Genomic DNA, 24,599 nt, shown 5'->3' on the forward strand with positions numbered 1-24,599 from the left:
TCAAACCACAAAACACCATGCTTTATGTGAAAACTTTCTATATGAAAGTTGTTTTAAAATATCAAATATATCCAATTAATCACGCATTAATAGCTTCCTTGTTTTTGCGTGTCCAATTTTAATATTTACCTTTAGAAGATTCAAACGAGACAGTCTTTTTCTGATGGAGGGATCAAATCTTTAACTACCAAGATGTACTGTACTTGGGTAGGAAGAGTCGTCGATCCAAGAGCTGGCCAGTCGATACACTACTCCCTTCGTTTTTAATATATGACACCGACTATTTAAAATATGTTATATAATTTATTTTATTTAAAAAATTAAATTTATATAGTTATTATTTGTTTTATTATGATTTAATTTATCGTCAAATGTTTTCTTAACTTTTTTATATTTTGTACACAAAATTTAAATAAGATAAATAGCCAAATATTTATAAAAAAAATTAACGGTGTTATATATTAAAAACGGATGTAGTATGACTTATCTTGATTCTTTTGTTAAGCATTTTAAATTTAATTAAATTTATAAAAGTTATAGCAAACTTCCAGCACAAATAGACATACTAAAAATATATTTAATTTTATATTATATATTAATTAAATTAATTTGGTATTACAGATGTTGTTAAATTTTTTTATATAAACTTGACCAAACAAAAAATTTAACTAAAAAGAATCCAAAAAGGTCCAAGCAACAGTAGCTGCGAAGAAAGAAAAGTACGAACCTACTACTTTGGCAAGTTGATATATAAACGAAAGAGGAAGATGCGAAGAGAAAGCGACTGTACGTACTCCAATAATATGGAAAGGGGAGCTTTCTGGAGGAAAGCGAAAGGTTTTCATCACAGGTCTGGGCCTGTCCTTTTGCTGCTGGGTTTTAAGCTTTGCTATACAGGGTTCTAGGCTGCACAAACACATGGCTGTAAGAAGCTGCTGCTTGTTGCTGGATAGCTGTAGCTACTGTAAGAGCAGGTACAATAGCAGGCTATAAGCCAGCTATAAACATATTTTAAAAAAATAAAAAAGAGAGAGAAGAGCAGCGAGCTACAGATTTGTAGCCAGCTGTAGCACGGACTCTAAGACGTAATGTGTGTATGACAAGTGGGACCATATATTGATAGTATAATAAGTAACTATTGTATTAATTGGCTATTAGATTGACTATAGATGAATTGGAGGTAACAGTGAGCTACTGCTGGCTGGTTGGCTGCAGCTAAGACAGTCTGTGTATATCTATCTACAGTACCGCATCTATGCATGCAGGCTGCAACTTGCATCTACACAGTAATTATGTATCGTACTATAGGCTTGTTTGGGGAGGTTATGATTTTAAGAAATAACTGGTTGTTAGCTAGTTTCTGAGAATTTAAAAAAGCTGAGTTTTCCTATTTTTGGCTTCTAGTTTATTTTCTAGATTCTACAATTACAACTACTCAAAATCTAGACTAAAAGCTAGACTGTTTGGGAGAGTTTCTGATTCTAGGAGAAGCTACAGTAGCTATAAGCCCCTCCCCCATACATTCTTGTTTCTAAAATGTTTCCATCCATGTGTTCTATAACAAATCTATTTTTAAACAATTATTATATTTAAATGTGTGAAAGTTGGAAACAAACATATTAAAAATAGATAAAGTAGTGAACAATTACACCGAGATTTAATAAATGAGGATAGTATTTTTTTTGTTTCTTTTATTTGTATGTTAATAAAAAAATCTCAACTTATTTTGGCAAGAAGAGAGGGAGCAGGTAGTACGTGTGCTGTCGGAGACCTTAATTGCGAATAGCTGCTACTAATGTACGAAAAGCCCCAATTACCTGCTGAAGCAATGCTGCACAAGAAAGCAATATATGCTGTTGCAAAACCAAAACAGCCCCAGGCAAAACCACGGTACACAAGCCAAAACCACCGCCGGTTTTCTGAGATCTGCGCTAAGCCTAAACATGAGGAGGAGAACCATCGCCTGTATAGCTAACAGATAGTAGGAGTGGTATGTTATAGTAATTTTTTTAAAATTCAAAGGTCAAAATAATTATGTAAATTCAAATATAAAATTCAAAACCAAAATTTAATTTCCTCTAGCAAACTATTCACTTTGGACCGTCCTTTTTTCCTATCCTGCCCGGCCCAACCGTAGCCAACTCCTCTTTCCTCCTAGACCGGCCCAGTCCGCGCTATGGCCCACGGCCGCCTCTAGCTGCGATAGCTCACATACACCTGTCCAACACTTCTTTCCCATTCCATTGCTTTTTGTCGCTGCCATTCAGGGGATCTGGATCCCCTGATTTTACATGTGTAAATAAAGTCAGAGAGCTACAGTGCTGTGATTTTAGGAGTATTTTTAGCCATCCGATTTCTAGCAAACGACAGAGATCGATCGCTATAGTAAATTGGTGAATAGTAACTATGAATAGTTTTTTTTTTTTACTGGTTTCCACTGTTGCCACTGTATATCACAGCAAATTACTGTACCACAAGACACATTTTACTGTTCTTCCTTGCCTTCTCCGTCCAAAGTTAGAGGAGCCTGATCCCATTCAGGGCCCACGACAAACAATTCCGCTAGCCATCTTGGTCCCATCATGGCCCCATGTCCCTAATCATCTAGTACCCTCTAATGACTCCCCTAATCCCCTCTCGTTATACCTTCCTATCGAGTTGCATAACTGTGTGTGGCGTGATAAAGTGATTTGGTCACATCAGATGGGCTAGCGTGGCCAAAAGGTTCAGATTTGGAAATACTTTTTAAAGAGGTCCAGCGGGGAGCACAATTAAACTTTTCAAGAAAATGGGGTTACATTAATTATTTCTTAAAGAATTTAGCTTCACAAAGAGGTTTTTAGAAAATAAATTATTAGTTTCCTTTATTTGCAAAATATTTCCTTAAATGATATTATTTCACAATCATGTTCCTTTCATAAATATTACTTAAAATCCATAATTTGAATTTAATTTCCTTTTAGATTATTCTTCAAATTGTTTAAATTTAATTTTTGGCACTGGCACAACAAGAAAATAAAATAAAATCCAATAAAGTCCGGCATGAAGGAATTTTGAAAAAGAGTTTTGATTATTCGAAATTCTCGTTTTCGTATGTTGTAAGTGTTTACACCTAAATTTGGCACCTAGATTCGAAATAAGGAAAATTTCCAAGATTTTGGAAAGTTGTCGGTTTCCTCCGCAGGGCCGGTTTGACCACCGTGTATAAGCCGGTCAGACCGCGGCTTGAGGGCCGGTCTGATCGGCAGAGTCTGAGCCCGAGTCTGTTTTCGTTGGGTCTCGGGATTCCTTACTCGAGAGGCTATGTTTCGGGTTTCCTTTGGTTTATATTCCGAATTGAACATGGAGGAGGACTAGTAAGAGGCAAGACCAACCCCTATATAAGGGACAAGGCCGGTTCAATTGAGACACAATCTACCTACAAGCCAATTTAATCGCTTTTTTCAATATTTCAATTAGTTCTAGTCTAGTCGTCCATCTTTGTCGATTTGCACCGTAAATCGTCCGCCTTCGCTGCGAGAGTACGAAATCCTTTGTAGGTTTGTCCTGTAAACCTTCCGTTTGCCCACGAGACGAGTAGTTATCTATTGTTCTATCTAAATCGGCTCCGCTAGCCAGTTTAATCTATCAAAACCCAACTTAGTCTAGCTTTTTGCTAGATCGGGGTGGTTGGCGACTCCATATCACCGCAAGGAGATTAGGTGTCCTATCTTGCTTGTCTACTTATCGAAGAAGTTGCCAACATGATTTTTTGGCGACTCTATCGGGGACGTCATCAACATCATGACCAAGCCGGAAATAGACCCAACCAATGTTATCCCAATCTCATTGGAGGATCTAGATGAGGAGTCACGTCAAGACATGGAGCGGCAATTCAAGGTGATGCAAGATGAGATGTTGGCGAGATCATTCATCAAGACCTGTCAAGGAGTGATTCATAAGCCTGGAGCTCCTCTCCAAGTCATCTTTGATAAGGTAAGTACCGATGATGTGCTGTTCCAGCTCAAAAGCTTGTGGCAAGTTCAGTAGATGAGACCGTTAATGCTACTTTTAACAATAAACTTGAACCTGCTATGAGTTCTTATTTTGATAAACGGATTGATGCCACTACTAGGAAAATGATTTGTTGCCACGAAAAAAATCGTGGCAACAATGCTAAAATCGTGGCAATAGATACATATTGCCACCATTTTAAAACCGTTGCTAGCCGTGGCAATAGAAACAGTAGCAATAGGTTATTGCAACAATTTTTATCTAGTGGCAACAAACTTTGATAATGCCACAAAATAATCGTGGCAAAAAAACATATTGCAACACTTAACATCGTTGCAACAAATAATTATTGCCACCACTTCGTGCGTGGCATTAGTTGTGCTTGCCACAAAATAGTTTCGTTGCAATATCTAATATATGTTATTGCCACATAGCATTAATCGTGGCAATATATCATATGGGTTATTGCCACTAAAATATTTTTGTGGCAATAAGTATTATTACAATGAAATGAATTTCTTCTAGCTTTTATAGAAAAGAAATTGTGTTACATCAGTAATTGGATGGATCATTTGGTACTATTGCAACATGAGTAGAAATATATGTTAAATGGCAAAACCCTTGCAACTCATGCGCACAAGAATTATGATGTCTGATATTTCCGCGAATAAGACATAATATATTTCAGATACCCAAAGTAATGATGACAATATGAGTATGTTAAATTTCCAAATGCTGAAATACAAGTTGTTTGATAAAACTAAAAGTTCTGAAACTAATGAGTTTGTAACATTGTTGTCGAAACTAGCTTTTCTAGACATCACTTGTTTGATTTTGTCGTGGTTTGCTCCAGCCATTCAACAGTAACAGAGTTGATTGTTCCTCCTGTACAAATGTATGGACATATAGTTACAAGTCGTATTTAAAGTAAAGAAAGTCACCATGTAAAATGCAGAGCTATTTTATCTAGTTTTCTGCTAGCATGTATAGTTACCAAAACTTCATAATTTCTTCAAATAAAGGACATTGCCAGAGTCTGCAGTGCAACTAATTTTAGTATCTAACATGATTAAATTGAGTTAGAAGTCATATGCCATAACTATCATGCCACTGTATGGACATGTGTGTTCTTTGGATTGATGGAAACATAAACAAATGTGATTAGTGCTCACTATATCTGACATTTTTTAAGCCATGCCCCTGTTATTTACTGACTTGTGAGACCCACTGAAATATATATGCTTTGTTACATATGTGGTGGCTATATATAGTACTGTGTTGCTAATCATTTATATGGCATGCATGCTTATCTTAGTTAGCTCAGATAAACAAACCAAAGGCCTATGGGGCAGTAACAGAAGCTTAGATGCCCCATATACTAATAAACTAAACAGGCAACTGTTTTTGTCAGCAAAGGGGACGTGCCAAATACTAATACAATCCAATGAGTTAAGTAGCAAAAGTACCAGATCATTACCTGGATGCTACACCAAACCCCGAGCTGATTTAGATATTTCTTTCATTCATTCTTCCATTTTCTCCTCTGGCCTGTTACAGGATTTGGCCATACACAATAAGAAATTATTTTTTTTACAAACAGACCATGAGCAGGAAAACATATTGTAAATTTTTTTGCAAAAGATCATTTCAACATAGCAGCTTGCTGAAGATTTGTAATTACCTGATCAGTTCGGGACCGTACAAAATTTCTAGCAACATTCCTAAGATGTTGTGAAGAAATATTTTGCTGGGTAGTACTTGTTGTTCCTTGCAAATTAGCGCTGTTAAAAAGTGCTTTCACAATTGTGTTGTTCTGAATGCTTCGAGCCTTCTTTGTTGTGTCATGTGGTTCTCTATTCTCAGTTGGACAATCTATTGCCAGATCAGACTTCACACCATAAAACAAGAAATATATATATTATGATTCCACATTTGACATATATAAGATATCAAATATTGGTGAATGTGAACATTTTGGCAATCATTACCTGTTGTTCCGATGCTACGCTTTGCGTAGTAATCATTTTGAGAATATCCTCCCGTAGCATTTCCCTTTCCTTACGTTCTTCTTCTTGCATTTTAAGCCTTGCATTCCGTTCTTCTTGTTCAAATCGAAGCCTTTCATTGCGCTCTGCTTGAAGTGCCTTATCACTTTCTTCTTCTCGAGCTGCAAGTTTTGCTTTCAACTCCTCAACCTCAGAAGAGAGCTTATCATTCTGTTGCTGGGTTTCAGAAGTTACATGAGCTTGTTCATACAATTTAGCATGCAACATTGCTGTAGTGGTTAGAGGTTTAGCCATGTAACCTTGTCCACGAGCTTGAGATGTTTTACAACCTGTAGAGTCCCTATAGCATGCTTGGAAAACAATGTTTTGCTCTTCATTTGTTACTGCATTTCCTATATCTGCTTCTCTCTCACTGATCTCATTGTGTGCATTTTCCTAAGGGGAAAAGAATGCATATGTTACTCCAATGCACTATAATAGCGAACAATAAGGGCCCCTTTGAATCGTAGGATTGAAAAAACGGAGGAATAGGAAAAACACAGGATTTTGGTAGGAATGCAAGTGTAAAAACATAGGATTGCAAAACACAGGAAAAATATAGGAATGACCGTTTGATTAGACCACAGGAAAAATGCAGGAATTAGATGAGAGAGATAGACTCTAGGAAAGTTTTCCAAGAGGTTAGAGTGGATGTTAAATTTCCTACGATTTTGATCTAGAATTGTAGGAATAGGAAAGTTTCCTACGTTTTTCCTTTTCTCATTCCTACGAATCAAAGGCATGAATAGTGTAGGATTTCAATTCCTTTGTTTTTCCTCCATTTTCCCTCCAATTCAAAGGGGGCCTAAAATATTTCATAAGAGAATATTTCTTACATAGACATCCTTTGATGCAATGTTCGACCATTCACCATTCCTCATATGAGTAGCTTGCCATAAGTCAAGTATACTTGGCTCTTCCCCTGTTTCCTTATCTCTCTGTAAATACAAAGTTATACCATGTTAACAAATAGGTCATTTCTCATAGCAAAGATAACTAAAATACTAGATGTACCTTCTCATAGCTGGTCTGTGAAAAAGATTTCGCACCAGTAACATGAAGAGTCCTCTGCTTCTTACGGTTTTCAGAATTCTTTTGGCTCATCTCCTGTATCCATAAATAGAAGTAAGAGCATTGGAAGAAAACAAAAATTTACAAAATCAAATGTGTAAATCATATAGCCTGGAATTTTTTATCAGTCCCAAAATAGTGTATCAGATATTCCCATTCCAGAATGTTTAGTTCTTCTGGCTTATTTTTAAATCGCAGACCATCCGTACTATATGCTTGGAATGTAGCATGCAAATTTGAGCGCCATCCTTTGTAACGCTCCCTTGCAATGTCCCTAATCTTGTTCCTTGTACTTATTGTGTCTGCGAGGTCCCACTTAGCCTGACAAGAGAGAAAGTAAATTAGTTTTAGCTATTTAGAAATGAACTGTGTTAACGACAATAAAGGCATTGTACTGACCAGCACATCAATAACTATAGATTTTTTCACTGTCTCATGTATATCTTTCCACTTTCTAATTCCAATTAGTGGTGCCTTCTTTTTTGTATACATAACAACTTCCTCTACGAAGGAGCGGTGGTTTATTCCTATGGGACCTCCCAATCTCGTAGAGAATTCAATTTGGAGTTTCTGAGAACCACTACTGAATCTTTTTTTAGCCACTTTAAAACATTTATGTGTACCACGCCCTTTCTTGTGTGATTGGTCCATATCTGCAATTTATTAGAAATAGTTTGCATATTAAGACAATAGTTGTGTTGATGTTCCATACAAATGAAAAGGAACATATGAAATAATGATTTTGTAACCGTACTACCTTCTGATTGTGTACGACACCGTCGAGCATGAGATGGCCAATCTGTTGGTGATGGATTTGTATCGTTGGTTTCCAGATCATCAAGGTCACTATGTTGTTCAGAACTAACATTTGTTGATGAACACTGACCTGCAACAGATAGTTTTTTTAAAGTATATCATGAAAATGGCAATTAATATGAATATGCAGTGCATATGGTTGGGCAAAATAGTTACCCCTCTCTTGTTCCCTGCGTTTTCGGAGTGTATGTAATATTTGTACTCTAGCCTCTGAACTCTTGTATGCTTTGATTGAGTCCTCTCGGAATATTGCTGCGCATGCTATATGACAAAATATTTTTTAGTTAATTGCTGCACTTCTTGAATATAGCGCTAACGACTTGATGGTACCACATTATTATGGAGTTGAGCACTGAAGTTAACTCAACAGAAATTAAGAGTTATCCAAATATACTTACCTTCTCCAGCTTCATCTGATTCAGATCTAGCCATTTCATTCGAGGACTTGACAGGTGTTATGCTAACTCTACTATCCACGCATGCTTTCTCCCGCTTCACACATATTCTGACCTTCTTTTCACTTTCATGGGCTGCAACCATTCTTTGCACATCACTGTCAGTTTGTATTCCTACTAGAGTGGCCATTGAACTGCTCTCTCTCTTCTTGTAGTACATGTAGTCCAGTGCTGTGAACCCATATTCTTGAATCAAACCAATTAAGTTGAAAAAGCACAAAAGGTCCTTGTCCATTTCCCTCTGTACAAGTTCATGTTCTGGAGCTGCCCCATCGAGTTGAAGAATTATTGTCCAGGTGTCCTCGGCCATCCTACACACCACATAGAAAAAACACCAAGTATTAGTTACATGAAAAACTCTACAATATGTATATATTCAGTAAAAAGTGGTGAGCTAAAATATTCTAGATGTCAGGTAATAGAGAACTACAACAATAGCGTCCCATTTTGAATCGTAGAGAATTGTATGAGAACAAATTCTGAAGTAATACACGCAGGAGAAAGAAGTTGGAAACCGTGCAGCAACAGAAGTAGAAGAAGCAGAGGTAGAGGATGCAGTAGCTGGTTGCAAATCAGCTGTAGAGGAAGTAGTAGTAGAAGAACATTTAGTATTGATAGAGAATAGTATACCTTACACCTTGAGATGGCTGAAGTCTTTGTGTGCAGGACGTTTCAAGTCAATTACAAAGAGAGACTATATATATGCACCCTTCCTACCCTGTGCTGGTGGATCTGCAACAAAAATGAAAAAAATTGTGCGAGTTTCTTTTTCTCAGCATATTTCAGAATTGCAAATAAGAAGTTACAGTGCTGCCATCAAATAAATTTGACAAACACAATTCGTGCATAAACAAATGATATGAATGCTATGTGAGGTAGCAAAATAGCAAAACGTATCACACATAATATTTGTAAAGCTAATACAAGGTAATAGAGGCAGAAAGCCAGCACCACTAAGATTTTTAGATAAAAATCAATAACAGAGAAAAAGATTACACAAAGAATTCATCATCTGAGTCCTGGTCTACTAAATGTGTAGGTGCAACGTGTCCATCGTCAATGTAGGTATCATCCTCTTCCTCATCCTCTTCTGAATCACCATCCTCATACGTGGACTGGGCAGCATGTGCTTTTTCAATTACAGAAGCATCACCACTTACTCCTTCCATATCAATTCTACTCCAGTTTGTGATATCTTCATTAGTTCGTGGTATGTTCATTTCTTCCACTCCCACATTAATTGAGTCAATGTCAGCTTCCATCTCAGCTTGAGGCATGGCAAAAAGGTTTTTAGGCTTAACTCTTACAACAGTGGACCAGTTTGGTTTGTTTACATCTTTCACATAAAATACCTGCTCAGCCTGAATGCTCAGAATGTAAGGTTCATCTTTGTATCGAAATCGAGTTGTATCGATGTCAATAATTCCAAACTTATCCTTTTTAAAGCCTCTACCTTGGTTTCTATTTGCAGGAGGAATATCATACCAGTCACATTCAAACAGGACAACCTCCTTATCCAATCCAAACTTTAGAGCAACAATTTTTCTAATCACGCCAAACCAATCAATATTGCCGGTGCTATCGTCACCTCTCACAACTACACCACTATTTTGCGTATTGAGGTTGTTTTCTATGCGAGCTGTTCGAAACAAAAAACCATTAACCATACACCTGTTGTAAACACGTGCTCGATGGTCAGGCCCTCTAGAAAGTGCATATAAAAGATCACTTGTTTTTCCTTCTCCATGGAGTTTGCTAATCTGGGCTCAAGAATACATGGAAATTATTAGTTTTCTATGATAAAAATAAGTCTCAGTGTAAACAAAAACTAAAATATGTAGATCATCCTCACTTTATTTTCAAACCAATCTACAAATTCATCTTTGTGTCGCTTCTGAATGTTACGTGGATTCTTTATTTTCAGTTCATCAATGTGTTCACTACAAGAAGAATATATTGGTTGAGTAAATAAAATTAATGAGCATGACATTAAGGAAAAAGGCACAAAAATATCATACTTGACCCATGGAGTCGCTTCCTCACAATTTGTTAACAAATAATGCCTAATTTGTTTCATGTCATTCTTAGAAAGTAACTCAAAGGTGAACCCCTTCTTGTTGCGGTCTATTGTGGAGAATATGCTTAGTCCTGATGGTGGTTCATTTATAGTTGCACTTTCATGTCGCTCTGGCCGGTTAAGTTTTGTATCAATGTTATCCAAAAAGCGAGAACAAAAGGTCATGCACTCCTCTGCTACATAACCCTCTGCAATGGAACCTTCGGGGTGGGCTTTGTTCCGCACATAGCCTTTAAGTGTACGCAAATATCTCTCTATGGGGTACATCCATCTATAACAGACAGGTCCTCCAAGTCTAGCTTCTTCAGCAAGATGAATAGGCAAATGCATCATGATATCAAAAAAGGCTGGTGGGAAGATCATCTCTAGCTCACAAAGAGTTTCGCTGATTGAAATGCTCAATTTCTTCAAATCTTCATCATTCAACTCCTTGGAACATATTGCATTGAAAAATTTACTAAGCTCAATCAATGGAACTACTACTTTTTCAGGCAATATCTTGCGTATAGCTATGGGAAGAAGTTTCTGGAATATAACATGACAATCATGAGTTTTAAGTCCAGACACCTTACAACCCTTAACATCCACGCATCTCCTTATGTTTGAGGCATAACCATCAGGCATTTTAACTCCTTCTAAAAATTTGCATAAATAGGTCTTCTCATCCTTACTCAAAGTATAGCATGCTGGTGGCAAGATGTATTTATCATTTTGCACCAAAGGATGTTGATCCTCTCGTATCCCCATAAACTGCATGTCAAGACGAGCCTTCAAATTATCCTTGGATTTACCTTCCATATCAAGCAAAGTGCCAAGTACACTATCACAAATATTCTTCTCAATGTGCATCACATCCAAATTATGCCTTACAAGCAAAGTCTCCTAGTATGGTAACTGAAAGAATATACTTTTTTTTCGCCAGTTGTACGATCTAGTTTCCTCGTCGCGCTTTCTCTTCTTTGTGGCCCGCCCAAAAATGACTTGATCAAAACTTTCATATTGTTTTAGCACTTCATCACCTGTTAATGGCACTGGTGCAGCTCTCTTTTCAACCTTATTATTAAAACACTCCTTGTTTCGCCGCCACTTGTGGGTCAAAGGCAAAAAGCGGCGATGGCCCATGTAGCAATACTTATGCCAAAACTTTAACCAAAAATAGTCAGTATCTTTGTGGCAGTAAAGGCATGCTAACTTTCCTTTCGTGCTCCATGCAGATAACATTCCATAAGCTGGGTAGTCATTTATTGTCCATAAAAGGGCAGCACGCATCCTAAAATTCTCTTTCTTTCCAGCATCCCATGTCAAAACACCATTTGACCAAAGTTCTTTGAGCTCATCAATCAAGGGTTGTAAGTATACATCAATGTTATTTCCTGGAGATTTAGGGCCAGGTATAAGCATTGACATAATCCAATACGGTTGTTTCATACACAACCAAGGTGGCAAGTTATATGGGATTAATATCACAGGCCACGTAGTGTATGAAACACTCATTATCCCAAATGGATTGAATCCATCGGATGCAAGCCCAAGCCTAACATTCCGAACATCAGATGCGAATTGTGTATGTATATCATCAAAATGCTTCCATGCTAATGAGTCTGCTGGGTGTCTCATTGTGTCATCACTCACTCGACCCTCCTTATGCCATTTCATGTGCGACGAGGTAGTCTCGGTCATATATAACCGTTGTAATCGAGGAGTAAGAGGGAAGTACCGTAGTATTTTGCGTGGAATACGCCTCTTGGTTCTACAGCTAGAATTGGCCTCGCTTGTGGTACTAGACCCTTCTTTCCATCTACTTTCATGGCAGATTGGACATTCATCTAAGTCTGCATACTCCTTCCGAAATAGCACGCAATCATTAAAGCATGCGTGTATCTTTTGGTAGTCTAGGCCAAGGTCTCTAATAACCTTTTGCACTTTCTCTAGGCTATTCGGAATGCAGTGGTCTTTTGGTAGAACAAGCGAGAACAGTTCAAGTATGGCCTCCAATGCCTTGTTACTCATCCCAAACATGCATTTAATCTGAAAAAGCCTAACAATGAAAGACAACTTAGTCACCTCCTTGCACCCTGGATACAATTCCTTCTCAGCATCTTTTAGTAAATTAAAGAATGCCTTAGCGCATTCATTTGGTTCTTCATTCTTTCTACCTTCTGCTTCAGTGGCGGTAACATTCCCATCTTCAGTGAAAGTCCCACTGTTATCAGCATAATTGTCTTCATGAGTACTTGAGGTGGCTTCAGGATTAGTGCCCCTTAATAGACTATTGATCATATTACGAACTGCAGCACCATCATTTGTGACGTCATCAGCACCAACTCCTTCAGTGACATTGTCATCATCTGAATCTTCACCGTGGTAAACCCACTGTATGTAACTTTCATCGAATCCATTCCTTAGCAAGTCACTTTGCACTTCGGAGCGTGTTTTGTGTACCACATTAAGGCATCTTCTACATGGACAGGGGGCATTATCCCCAGGATTATCATCTTGAAATGCAAAATTTAAAAATTCCTGCAACCCTTTTTGCCACTCTGCAGTTGCCCTACTCATGCGCATCCAACTCCTATCTACTGACATGCTTCCTGCTTATCACTATACAATATTACTAATAGTATCAAACCACCCATTTAATGAAAAAAAACAAGGAAAATATGGTTGGCACTTTATGATCTTAAGGAAAATGGAGAAACTGTGTGAACATAAACTCATCTTGCCAGAACTTGTCTCTGTAGGCTGACCAGAAAAAATATTCCTGTACAAAGATATGAACAGATAAATTAGAACTAAACAAAATCATGAGGATTTGAGCTGAAAAATAGACATTGGACAGTAACAGATATATTGGTATTCCCATGGAAGGTGTTTCTTATTTTTCAAAATTCATATGAGAAATTGGACAAACTGAAGAAATTAATAAATATGAGAGACCGTGTATAGCAAATTTGGATATTGTGCAGTATAACCAAGGTAACCTTGTGGGAGACAGAAATTCAGAAACAAAGACAGAAATTCGGAAACAAACATAACTCATCTGAGCTATTCTACGCTAGCAATGCTCGCCCTGCCTGCTCTGCTTGCCTACTAAGATAGCTAATCTGAAGTTCTAAACTACTCACTGTCGCTGCCGCTGCGGCCGTCACCCCATCTGCAGCAAGCAACATCCTTTGCTCTATGTTACCGAGATACAGGGATACGGATATGGATAGGATACATCATTTTCTGAAAAACATGGATACGGGATACGTCTATATATGTATACAAAAATAATATGAATTTATGCCTGGGAAATCAATAGCACTAGTAAAAAAAATAAATCATGTCTTCCAGTCTGATTTCTCTCTATCTTCTCCAATACCTCAATTTAATTACCTCCACAACCCATTGGATGGCAGCTTTGTGCCCTGGCCTACGTGGTAGTGTGGTGGCGATGGCATAGGGCGTCCGGCGGTGGAGGCAGTGCTACGCCCAGCGGCGGCAGCGGCAGCGGCGCGACGCGGCATATTCGGCATCCGACAATACACCCGGCTTCCGTCAACGGTAGTGTTGCGCTCGGCTTCCATCGACGGCGGCGGCGCTGCGTTCAACTTCCATCGATGGCGCCGCGGCCGACCCCCCATCTGCAGCAAGCGACATCCTCCGGCTCTGCTTCCTCGTCGACGCCGGGGCCGAAGCCGACCCTGTGTACCCTCGCATCCTTCCATTGTAGTGGCTCTCTCATGCGTTTACTGAACCCTCGTCTTCCCCAGCGAACCCTCGTCTTCCCCGGCAGATGTGGCGCCTCTAGCCGGGCACCTCGCTTGGATCCCTCCCGCACACATCTCCGGCATGTTGCTTGTGGAACTAGGGCTGGAGGATCAGATCGGGATGAGGAAGATGAATTGGAGGGGATGCAGGCGTCATCCGGTCGCCGGCGCAAGTGAGGCGGCACAGATGGCGGTGAGCGCCGACGGATTGGGAAATTTGGCTAGACCGTGAAAAAAGAAATTGTGTATTCGAGGAGGATGAGGGGATGAAAACGGAGGATACCTGAAGGCTGAAAGCTGAATCACTGAACGGAGTGGAGGAATTCCTCGTGACGCGGTTGACGGCGGCACTGTCGCGGTGAAATCACCAGGCGCTACTCCTCCGTGAGACTTTGGAAGTCACGGGAGCACTGCCCAGCCGTGTGAATGGAATAGATTAGATTGATAAATAGTACTAATAACTGAACTAACTTTTTTAGGAGTTAATCGATCTTTTCACGCGCCCAAAACCGCGAAACACAGAAATATTTCGCGCTAAATTTTGGGAGGTTCGGCTGAGTCGTGGCAAATGTTGTGTGCTTATTGCCACAAAAATCGAAGTCGTGGCAATAGGGCTTGTACATTGCAACGATATTTTTTTTGTGGTGATAGCTTAGTTTTTATTGCAACGATATTTTATTTGTGGTGATAGCTTATTTTTGTTGCAACGAAAATAAAAGATATTACAACGATTATACATCGTTGCAACAGAATATACTTATTTGCCACGAAAAGTTTTATCGTGGCAATAGTATGATATATTGCCACCAATTATTTTTCGTGGTAATACTTTCGTGGCAATAGCTAATTTTTCTTGTAGTGTGCTTTTATGAGCTCCAAGTCCGGCTCTCTCATGACCAATTTGTCGCATACTTCTGTTGTAAGTACTAGCCAAGCTCCTATTCACCACATATTCAGTAAACTGATGGGGCGACCATGCAACATGCCGGGAGTGAAAACCCTAGCACTGTGGCCGGTCTGACCGGGGCTCCCTATACCAATCAGTAGCATGGTCTGACTGATAGTACTCTCGTCGGTCAGACGCACCGACCTTCGGTGTGACCGGCCAGATGGCCGGTCAGACCGCGCCTCTGACCACTGGTTAGACTGGCACAATAATTCCAGCTCAGGATATAGATCTGATCACGGTTAATTCTGTTTTATATCATCTTCCTGCACATGATGCTCCTTTAACTACTGTTAATCCTCAGGTTCCTCCACATATACCTAATGCATACAATGATCCGAATAGGGGATATCCTCAAGATACTAGATATGGCCAATATAATAATATTGTGCCACCACCCCCACCTTTTAGGCCACCGAACCCACCAAGACCTGAAAATATGGAGGAACGTGTTAGGAGCATCATTAGAGAAGCCTTTGGAATCGAGCCAAGGAATCGTGCTAGGGTTCACCAAAAGCTGTATCCTGATTATTTTGATAATACCCCATATCCTCGTGGTTTTAGGGTTTCCTAGTATACTAAGTTTAATGGTGAGGATTGTAGAACTAAATGGGAGCATATAGGCCAATTCTTAGCACAATGCGGTGAGGCTAGTAATTTGGATACTTTTAAGTTGCGTTTTGTTTTCTTTGACTTTGTCTGATATCGCTTTTACATGGTTTACTTCTTTACTAGCAAATTCTATTTGTACTTGGGCTCAATTAGAACAAAAATTCCATGATTACTTTTACACTGGTGAGACTGGGCTTAGGTTATGCGATTTTTTATTTTTGCGGGAAAAAAACCGGTGTTTAACATCGGTTAGGCAAAAGTATAATGAATATGTCACTAATTACATTAAGATGTTTAGAGATGCTAAAAACCAGTGTTTTAGTTTGAATATAACTGAAAGAGATTTGGCTTACTTACTCATATTAAAGAAAGATTAGATAGCCCATAATTTCTTGATGTTAGTCATGCATAAAGCTCTGGCTTAAGAAAGTCGGGTTATGGATAGTAAGAAATTTGTTAGATCCAATGACAAGAAACCTAATGTTACTATTGTTGATTGCCCTAATGATAGTGATTCTAAAAATGATGATGGTGATCATGATATATATGTTGCCGAGTGGTCTTGGACTAACAAGAATAAGCCTTTTGTATGTTCTAACTTAGTTACAGACCGGGGGCAGTCTAGCCGGTGCATTATAGCCAGTCTAACCGCAGATGACCGACGGTCTGACCAGCATTGTATGGCTGGTCTGACTGGAGCAACGAAGCGGTCTGACCGGGTTCAAACAGGAGGCTGGGGGGCACATTACAATTGATTCAATCAAGGGCGGAATTATTTGTGAATTCAGACATTTGTGCCCAGGAGTGAGAAGAAGACTAGAGAATTCCTTTAAAAGATCCTAGTTTTAAGGTTGATCGGAAGATTCGGCGGCAAGTATTCAAATATACTTTACTTGATGGAGAGATATATCGCCGAAATATAGATGGGGTGCTATTACAGTGCTTAGATAATGATCAATCTAACTTTGTTATGGGAGAAGAACATGAAGAAATTTGTGGGACTCATCAATCGGCCCATAAGATGAATTGTTTGCTTAGGAAAGCGGGGTTTTATTGACCGAAAATGATTGATGATTGTTTCAACTACTATAGAGGGTGTGAAGCTTGTGAACGGTTCAACAATTTTCAATTGGCGCCTGCCGCTGTGCTGAATCCTATCATCGAACCATCGCCGTTTCGAGGTTGGACTTTGGATTTCATTGGTCAAATTTATCCTTCATCATCCAAAGGGCATTGGTTCGTGCTAATTGCAACAGATTACTTTACCAAGTGGGCCTAAGCCGTGAGACTCAAGAATATGACTCACATGAAGGTAATTGACTTTATTTTGAAGCATATTTTTCATAGATTCGGTATTCCTTAAACATTAACTACGGATTAAGGAGCTTCTTTTATGTCCAAGGAGGTGAAAATTTTGCCGAATCTTATAGTATTAAATTGTTGAGTTCTTCTCCTTACTACGCTCAGGCTAATGGACCATCTGAGTCGAGTAATAAAACGTTGTTCAAATTGGTCAAGAAGAAGATTGAAAAATATTCAAAAAAAATGGCACGAGGTGCTTTCTGAAATATTGTGGGCTCATATGATATCTAAACATGGTGCTACTAAAGTTACTCCTTTTGAGTTGGTTTATGGATAAGAAATCGTTTTGCTGGTAGTCGCTTATGGCTTTCGCCATAGGGCTTCACCTGAATGGTCTTGACGTCTTTGGCTTGAATCCTTACTGGTACTATGGTTTCGGCAGGTCCGGTCGAAGGGCTTCATGGCATGCCTCCAACAAGCCCCTCACGGGCAAGGGTGAGTAAGGAGTTTCGGCCGAGACCGTGCAAACTATACGGTATGGCATGAGGCGCCCCCTTTCGGCCGATGTTTCTGCCGAAACCTCTTTTTAGACTCCTGCAGAAAAAATATGAACACTGGCGTTCGCCTTTCGAGAATGGCGAAGCTGTATTATGACACTGGGTGATTATATTTTGCCAAGTTTGTCTGCTTTGCGTGATTCTTGACTTGTATTTTTTTCTTTCCCCTTTTCCCTATTGTTTTAGCGGGGATTTCGCCGAAAGTCATGCGTTCGGCCCCCTTTTGGGGATTGGCGAAAAGGTTTGTTGACTTTTCAGCTTTCGACTTCCGTTTTCGACTCGTAGCATTTTGCGCTGGGAAAAACGCTTGTGTTTTGCGTAAGTTGAATGTAACGGCGTTCGGTATCTTTATTCCGAAACAAGCTGTCACGGTTTCAACGTTCGGCAAGTGATGCTTCGGCCGATTCGTTTCGCCCCCCTGGCGTTTTCGTCGATCAAGCGTTCGCCTTTTATGTAGCTATGTGGTTGTCAAAATGGCGAATTGGAGGCGAAGACATCCTGGTCGAACCTTAGAGGATTACGACCGGTGCCACATCCAGCGCCGCGATGACATTGCCACACTTTGGTTAGACTTCGAAATGACTAATCGTCAAGTTGTTATCGCTTGACGTCGGTGTGTATTTCGCTTCCTTCCCCCCTTAGAGTCATGTACAGTATAGACGACGAACCGTGTTCGCGGGACTTAGTAGGGGCGAGGCAAAAATGTTCTGAAACGGATGATGTAATTTTTTTTGCTCCTTTGTATAACACGTATGTGCTTTTGCCCGATGGAGCTTGTGCATGTTTTTATGTTTCTTTTCGCTATCATCGCATTTTGTAACTTGTACGTTCGGAAGGGCGAGGCGTGTCGGCCCCCTTGCGTGTTAGCGAAAGGAATTCACATTGACTTTTCAGCCCTCATCATTCGCTCTCGACTTTTGGCATGTGCGTCCAGAAACGCTTAAGTATTTGCATAAGTCGAGTGTAGCGACAATCGGTATGTTTTCCGAAAACGAGCTGTCGCGGTTTCAACATTCGGCGAGCTGTGCTTCGGCCGATTCGTATCGCCCCCCTGGCGTTTTCGTCGATCAAACGTTTGCCTTGGAGTTTTTCCACGAAATATCATACACAAAAAAAAAGGCAAAGACACCCATGAATTTTATATGACTGAGCGTCAGTTTTCCATTGCCCAGCGTCGACGCAGCATAATCCCCGTTTTTCCTTCTTCACCGCTAAATTTTTTGTGTTGATCTAACAACTAGTGATGAAGAAGATGCTCAAGTGGGTAGTCCTTCGCCATTTGAGGACTGCTTTTGTTAATGAATCGGATGTAAAGTCCGAATGCCTTTTGGCGGGCAATGGAATTTATTTGTAACTTGTGCTTTTTGGCAAATAAAAGGGGTGTGGTGTGTGTTACGGCTGTTCGGCTCGTACTTTCCCCTTTTTGCCTTTGGCAAAGGTATTTTTAGGTACTTTGATCGTTTTGACCGTTGCCGGCTTTCGGTCTTTTTAGCACTTCGACCTTTTTAACTGTTACCGGCTTTCGGTCATTTCTTTAGTGCTGCTAGGGTTTTGTCGTTCGTCCCTTTCGGCTGCCCCGTTTGTCTGCGGGTGTGCAACCGATGCGAACTCGATTTCAAGATTTAGCCCCTCGCACATTTCCTTGGACTTCTCGGAGTCAAACCGCTTGTTATTGCCGGTAATGAACTCTTTCGGCACACCGAATCGGCAGAAAATGCTTTTCTGAACGGATTTTTACACTAATGCCGAAGGTACTGCCTTAGCCCATCGAAGGCAGCTTGACATTCAGGTGTCCAATTGAGTTTGCCGGCCCCTCGGAGCATCTTGAAAAGTGATAAATCTCTTTCGGCTGCTCTTGGGAGCAACTCCTTAACTCATTTTCGCCCCTAGCCCTTGTCGCCGTACCTCGCTTGTACTGTGGCGAAAGGCGTGGGCATGGCGAAACCTGTTCGCCCGCAGCCCTTGGCGCCGTACCTTATTGGTACTATGGCAAGGGCATGGCGTGTGGCAAAAGCTGTTCGCCTGCAGCCCTTGACACCATATCTTATTGGTATTGTGGTGAAGGGCATGGGTATGGCGAAAGGCTCCAGAGGCTAGGGTAGCCTCATAGCCCCCGAGCTTGGAAGCAACTCATTTCCGTCCCCAGCCCTTGTCGCCGTACCTTGCAAGTACTGTGGCGAAGGGCATGGGTGTGGCGAAAGGCTCCAGAGGCTAGGGTGGCCTCGTAGCCCCCCAGCTTGGAAGCAACTTATTTTCGCCCCCAGCCCTTGATGCCATACCTTATTGGTACTATGGCGAAGGGTGTGGCGTGTGGCGAAACCTCTTCGTCCGCAGCCCTTAACGCCGTGCCATATTGGCACTATGGCGAAGGGCGTGGGTTGGCGAAACCTGTTCGCCCGCAGCCCTTGACGCCGTGCCTTATTGGCACTATGGCGAAGTGCATGGGTGGACGAACCCTCTTCGCCCGCAACCCTTGACGCCGTACCTTATTGGTACTATGGCGAAGGGCGTGGGTAGGCGAAACCTGTTCGCCCGCAACCCTTGACGCCGTACCTTATTGGTACTATGACGAAGTGCGTGGGTTGGCGAAACCTGTTCGCCCGGAGCCCTTGACGCCGTGCCTTTTTGGCACTATGGCGAAGGGCGTGGCGTGTTTCGCCCGCAGCCCTTGACGCCGTGCCTTATCGGCACTATGGCGAAGGGCGTGGATGGGCGAAACCTGTTCGCCCACAGCCCTTGACGCCGTGCCTTATTGGCACTATGGTGAAGGGCGTGGGTTGGTGAACCCTCTACGCCCGCAGCCCTTGACGCCGTGCCTTATTGGCACTATGGCGAAGGGCGTGGGTTGGCGAAACCTGTTCGCCCGCAGCCCTTGACGTCGTGCCTTATTGGCACTATGGCGAAGGGCGTGGCGTGTTTCGCCCGCTGCCCTTGACGCCGTGCCTTATTGGCACTATGGCGAAAGGCGTGGATGGGCGAAACCTGTTCGCCCGCAGCCCTTGACGCCGTGCCTTATTGAAACTATGGCGAAGGGCGTGGCGTGTGGCGAACCCTCTTCGCTCGCAGCCCTTGACGCCGTGCCTTATCGGCACTATGGCGAAGGGCGTGGGTTGGCGAACCCTCTTCGCCCGCAGCCCTTGACGCCGTGCCTTATGGGCACTATGGCGAAGGGCGTGGGTTGGCGAACCCTCTTCGCCCGCAGCCCTTGACGCCGTGCTATATTGGCACTATGGCGAAGGGCGTGGGTTGGCGAAACTTGTTCGCCCGCAGCCCTTGACATCGTGCCTTATTGGCACTATGGCGAAGGGCGTGGGTGGACGAACCCTCTTCGCCCGCAACCCTTGACGCCGTACCTCATTGGTACTATGGCGAAGGGCGTGGGTAGGCGAAACCTGTTCGCCCGCAACCGTTGACGCCGTACCTCATTGGTACTATGGCGAAGGGCGTGGGTTGGCGAAACCTGTTCGCCCGTAGCCCTTGACGCCGTGCCTTATTGGCACTATGGCGAAGGGCGTGGCGTGTGGCGAAACCTGTTCGCCCGCATCCCTTGACGCCGTGCCTTATTGGCACTATGGCGAAGGGCATGGCGTGTGGCAAAAGGTGTCTAGAGGCTTGGGTGGCTTCGTAGCCCCAGCTTGGACTTAACTCACTTTCTCCCCCAGCCCTTGTCACCGTACCTCACGGGTACTGTGGCGAAGGGTGTGGGTGTGGCGAAAGGGGTCCCATTTCGCCCTTTCGGTCTGTGTTCCCCACGGACGGCGCCAGCTGTTGTCGAATGGACAACTATGCCACGTCGAAAGGCGTGGTTCTCTCAACAGTAGTTGGAATGTAAAAGCAATTGTATTGATTCGTGAAATATTTTTTTGGGGATCCCCCATTACATAGCCCTAGAGGTCTATTTATAGCCTTAGCACAAGCTTGCACCTCCTAGGGTTTAGGGTTACAAGGGATTTTACATGGTTGCCCTTATGAAAGAGGCATTTACATGGGTATGTAGTGTCATTTGCACATATGGGCCTTTAATGGGCTGATAGGCTGGGCTTGGTCTATGGCAAACGGGCCTAAAAGGCCAGGGGCGGCCTGTTGGGCCTCCTTGATGCCGAACTCGTCATGGCGAAGTCTTTGTAGTTTGCCCGAGATGCCTTCGCCCGAGATGCCTTTACTTTCGGAATACCGACGCGGCTTTCCAGCCTTCGCCATCTTCGCTTATGGCTTCTGCCATAGGGCTTCGCCTAAATGGCCTTGACATCTTTGGCTTGAATCCTTGCTGGTACTATAGTTTCAGCAGATCCGGCCAAAGGGCTTCATGGCATGCCTCCAACAGAAAGCAAAGTTGTTTCAAATAGGAGATTTGGTTTGGAAGACAATGTTGCCATTGGGTTCTCAATCTAAGGAGTTCGGTAAGTGGTCACCTAATTGGGAAGGTCCTTATCGAGTATACGGAATTGCTCGAGGAAATGCATATTTTTTTAGAGACACTTCAAGGAAAGCGTTTTCAGAGAGCAATCAATGAAAAATACTTGAAGAAATACTTTCCAAGCGTTTGGCAAGATATTTAGGAAGTCCTACGGCCGGTAATTGGATTATCGCATTAAATTAGCATGTTAAATACTTTTAGATTCACAATGTTCACCTAAAAGGCATGGGGCATGTGTTTACACCTAAATTTGGCACCTAAGTTTAAATTAAAAAAAATTGCCAAGATTTTGAAAAATCATCGGTTTCTTCCACAGGGCTGGTCAGACCGCGACTTGAGGGCCAGTATGATGGACGGCATGTGGCCGGTCAGACCGGCAGAGTCCGAGCTCGAATATGTTTTCGTCAGATCTCGGGATTTCTTACTCGAGAGGCTATGTTACGGATTTCCTTTGGTTTCTATCCTGTATTGGACGTGGAGGGAGCCTGTAGGAGGCAAGACCAACCTCTATATAAGGGACAAAGCCAGTTCAATTGAGCATACAATCTACACAAATCCAATTTAGCGTCGTAAATCGTCTGCTTTCGCTACGAGAGAGTGAAATCCTTTGTAGATTTGTCCCGTAAACCTTCCGTTTGCACACGAGACGGGTAATTATATATAGTTTTATCTAAATTGGCTCCGCTAACCGGTTTAATCTATCAAAACCTATCTTGGTATATCTTTTGGGTGGTTGGCGACTCGATATCACCGCAAGACGTTTAGGTGTCTGGTCATGATTATCTTCTCGCCAAAAAAAAAAAAAAGTTGCCAACAGGTATGAAATAAAAATTGATCAGCGCTGAATTTGTTCTGAGTACATTAATGCGCGCGATTATCGATCTCCTCTGTACACAATACTCCAGCCACACAGATCTTTATTTTTTTTTATTTTATTTAGACGCACGCGCGCATGCACTAGTCATACGATACTCCATTGGGACGGGCAAATTAAAGTTAATTACTACAGTACGTACTTCTAATTAATTGCACATCATCAGCAGGAGGTAGTCGTAGCGACAGCCGTACTGCGGGCTACCGGCCGCAGCGACTCCGCCGTGCTGGCTCGGCGGCGGCGGCGGCGGTGCTCCGCCGTCGTCCAGCTCCACCTCGCTGAGGAACCGCATGTACTTGTCGAGCCCCCACGGCTCGTCGTCGCCGTGCACCGACTGGGTCGCGCTCGCGAGCTCCATGTGCAGTTCGGGGTTACCGTTCAGAGGCGGCGGCGGCTCAGCTCCGCCGTCGTCCAGCTCCACCTCGCCGAGGAACCTCATGTACGCCTCGAGGTCCCACGGCGGCGGCGCACCGTTGATGTCGTCGTCGTTCGGCGGCGGGGGGAAGTTGGTGTTGGCCTTGGCGCCGTAGATCCTGCGGGCCTCGGCGTCGTAGGCCCGCGCCGCCGCCTCCGCCGTGGCGTAGGTGCCGATCCACACGCGGTGGCCCCTGTAGCTGCTGTCCCTGATCTCGGCCGACCACCGCCCGTAGCTGCGCATGTGGATGCCGTGGAACCGCACCTCGCTGGCCGCCCTCGTCCTTGTCGTTCTCCTGCGGCGGCCCACGTCGTCGTCGTCCGCGGCTCCGGCGCGACGGCGAGGCTTGCAGTTGCACGGCGCCGCGCCGGGGCAGAGGCGCCGTCCATGTTTCCATCCATCACCGGAGTCGCCGCCGGCGGCGGCAGCCCGCGTCCTCCTCGCCGGCTTGCCGACCGGCTCGTCCGGGATGAGACAACCTCCGCACATGTGCACTGTGGCTCTGCTTAATTAATTAGGCGCTTGTTCTCGTGTGGCAAGCTCTTCTCAGGGTACCCTTAGTATTTATAGCCGGTAGTCGCTTTCCGTATGAAATGCTAAAACCGGTAGCTAACTACATTTTTCCTAATTTTACATGATGAGAAAAAATATAGAACCGAAACTTTTGAGCAACTATAGCCGTCGGTTTTTAAAAAAAATATAGAATCAACACTCTATCACCTTTAATATATTATAAGTATAGGTTCTGGTTGTTTAAATAATCGGCTCCACAAAAATCGAGACGAGCTGGCGGAGTGGGAGCAAGATACTTTTAAGCCCCCACACCAAGGAGGAGTCCTCAAACTTATCCTTTCCTCCTCCTATCTCTCTATACTTTAAAGAGACAATAAGTTAAGGCCAAGGAGAAAAATGAATTTTTAACTGGCGCTTCCTCCTTGCGTGGCGACATGGTGTACACTGGCAGCAAGATCCTGGAGGCGGTGGCGGAGGAGTGGATGGATTGGTGGGGGCCGTGGGAGTGGTGGCGTTGGTAGTGGCAGGGAGGGGAGCGGAAAGGGCAAGAGGGAAATGGATGGTTGGGTTTGGGGAGTTTGGTGAGTGAGACTTGGGAAGGGGGGACATGAAGGCGCAGTGGTGATCCAGCACCTCGTCCTCCCAGTCGCCATCGCCGACGGCCGCATCATTCCCGCTGTCCTCGTCGTGGATCCTCCTCTGGTTATCTCTCATCGTTGCTGCATCGTCGATGTCGTCGTTAGGGGTGGGCAGA

The 24,599-nt window shown here is 42.9% G+C and overlaps 3 protein-coding genes across 4 annotated transcripts; all 3 read right to left on the bottom strand.

Annotated features, from left to right (window-relative positions):
* Positions 1 to 4,629: 4,629 nt before the first annotated feature.
* LOC127757536 (uncharacterized) lies at positions 4,630 to 7,402 on the bottom strand. Its single transcript, XM_052283067.1, has 7 exons — positions 7,319 to 7,402; positions 7,053 to 7,145; positions 6,875 to 6,976; positions 5,982 to 6,434; positions 5,675 to 5,881; positions 5,471 to 5,541; positions 4,630 to 4,878 (listed from the first exon to the last, which is right to left on the bottom strand). Exons 1-6 carry the CDS (start codon positions 7,337 to 7,339, stop codon positions 5,500 to 5,502), a joined length of 918 nt encoding a protein of 305 aa, XP_052139027.1. The 5' UTR covers positions 7,340 to 7,402; the 3' UTR covers positions 4,630 to 4,878; positions 5,471 to 5,499.
* A 2,610-nt stretch (positions 7,403 to 10,012) lies between these two features.
* On the bottom strand, positions 10,013 to 14,576 carry LOC127757534 (uncharacterized). Of its 2 annotated transcripts, XM_052283066.1 has the most exons (3): positions 13,836 to 14,576; positions 10,399 to 13,218; positions 10,013 to 10,320 (listed from the first exon to the last, which is right to left on the bottom strand). In XM_052283066.1, the coding sequence occupies exons 2-3, from the start codon at positions 11,304 to 11,306 to the stop codon at positions 10,209 to 10,211; spliced, it is 1,020 nt and encodes a 339-aa protein (XP_052139026.1). In that variant the 5' UTR covers positions 11,307 to 13,218; positions 13,836 to 14,576; the 3' UTR covers positions 10,013 to 10,208. The 2 variants fall into 2 exon arrangements, with proteins under 2 accessions (XP_052139026.1, XP_052139025.1); XM_052283065.1 differs by lacking the exon at positions 10,013 to 10,320 and having other exon boundaries at positions 11,305 to 13,218; positions 13,836 to 14,547.
* An 8,320-nt stretch (positions 14,577 to 22,896) lies between these two features.
* Positions 22,897 to 23,888, bottom strand: LOC127757835 (ethylene-responsive transcription factor ABI4-like). The gene has a single exon (XM_052283419.1). It carries the CDS (start codon positions 23,819 to 23,821, stop codon positions 23,066 to 23,068), a length of 756 nt encoding a protein of 251 aa, XP_052139379.1. The 5' UTR covers positions 23,822 to 23,888; the 3' UTR covers positions 22,897 to 23,065.
* Between the last annotated feature and the right edge of the window lie 711 nt (positions 23,889 to 24,599).

Source organism: Oryza glaberrima, chromosome 12 (assembly GCF_000147395.1).
Source record: "Oryza glaberrima chromosome 12, OglaRS2, whole genome shotgun sequence".
Taxonomy (NCBI): domain Eukaryota; kingdom Viridiplantae; phylum Streptophyta; class Magnoliopsida; order Poales; family Poaceae; genus Oryza; species Oryza glaberrima.

What these genes read in the sequence shown, in the direction of transcription:
- LOC127757534 (XM_052283065.1), bottom strand. Translation starts at nt 13,043, where the DNA reads ATGTCAGTAGATAGGAGTTGGATGCGCATGAGTAGGGCAACTGCAGAG.
- LOC127757536 (XM_052283067.1), bottom strand. Translation starts at nt 7,339, where the DNA reads ATGCTACATTCCAAGCATATA. An exon ending in CACAGACCAGCTATGAGAAG is followed by an intron (nt 6,977 to 7,052) that starts GTACATCTAGTA and finishes TTGTATTTACAG; the next exon opens with AGAGATAAGGAAACAGGGGA. An exon ending in GCGTAGCATCGGAACAACAG is followed by an intron (nt 5,882 to 5,981) that starts GTAATGATTGCC and finishes TATGGTGTGAAG; the next exon opens with TCTGATCTGGCAATAGATTG.
- LOC127757835 (XM_052283419.1), bottom strand. Translation starts at nt 23,821, where the DNA reads ATGTGCGGAGGTTGTCTCATCCCGGACGAGCCGGTCGGCAAGCCGGCG.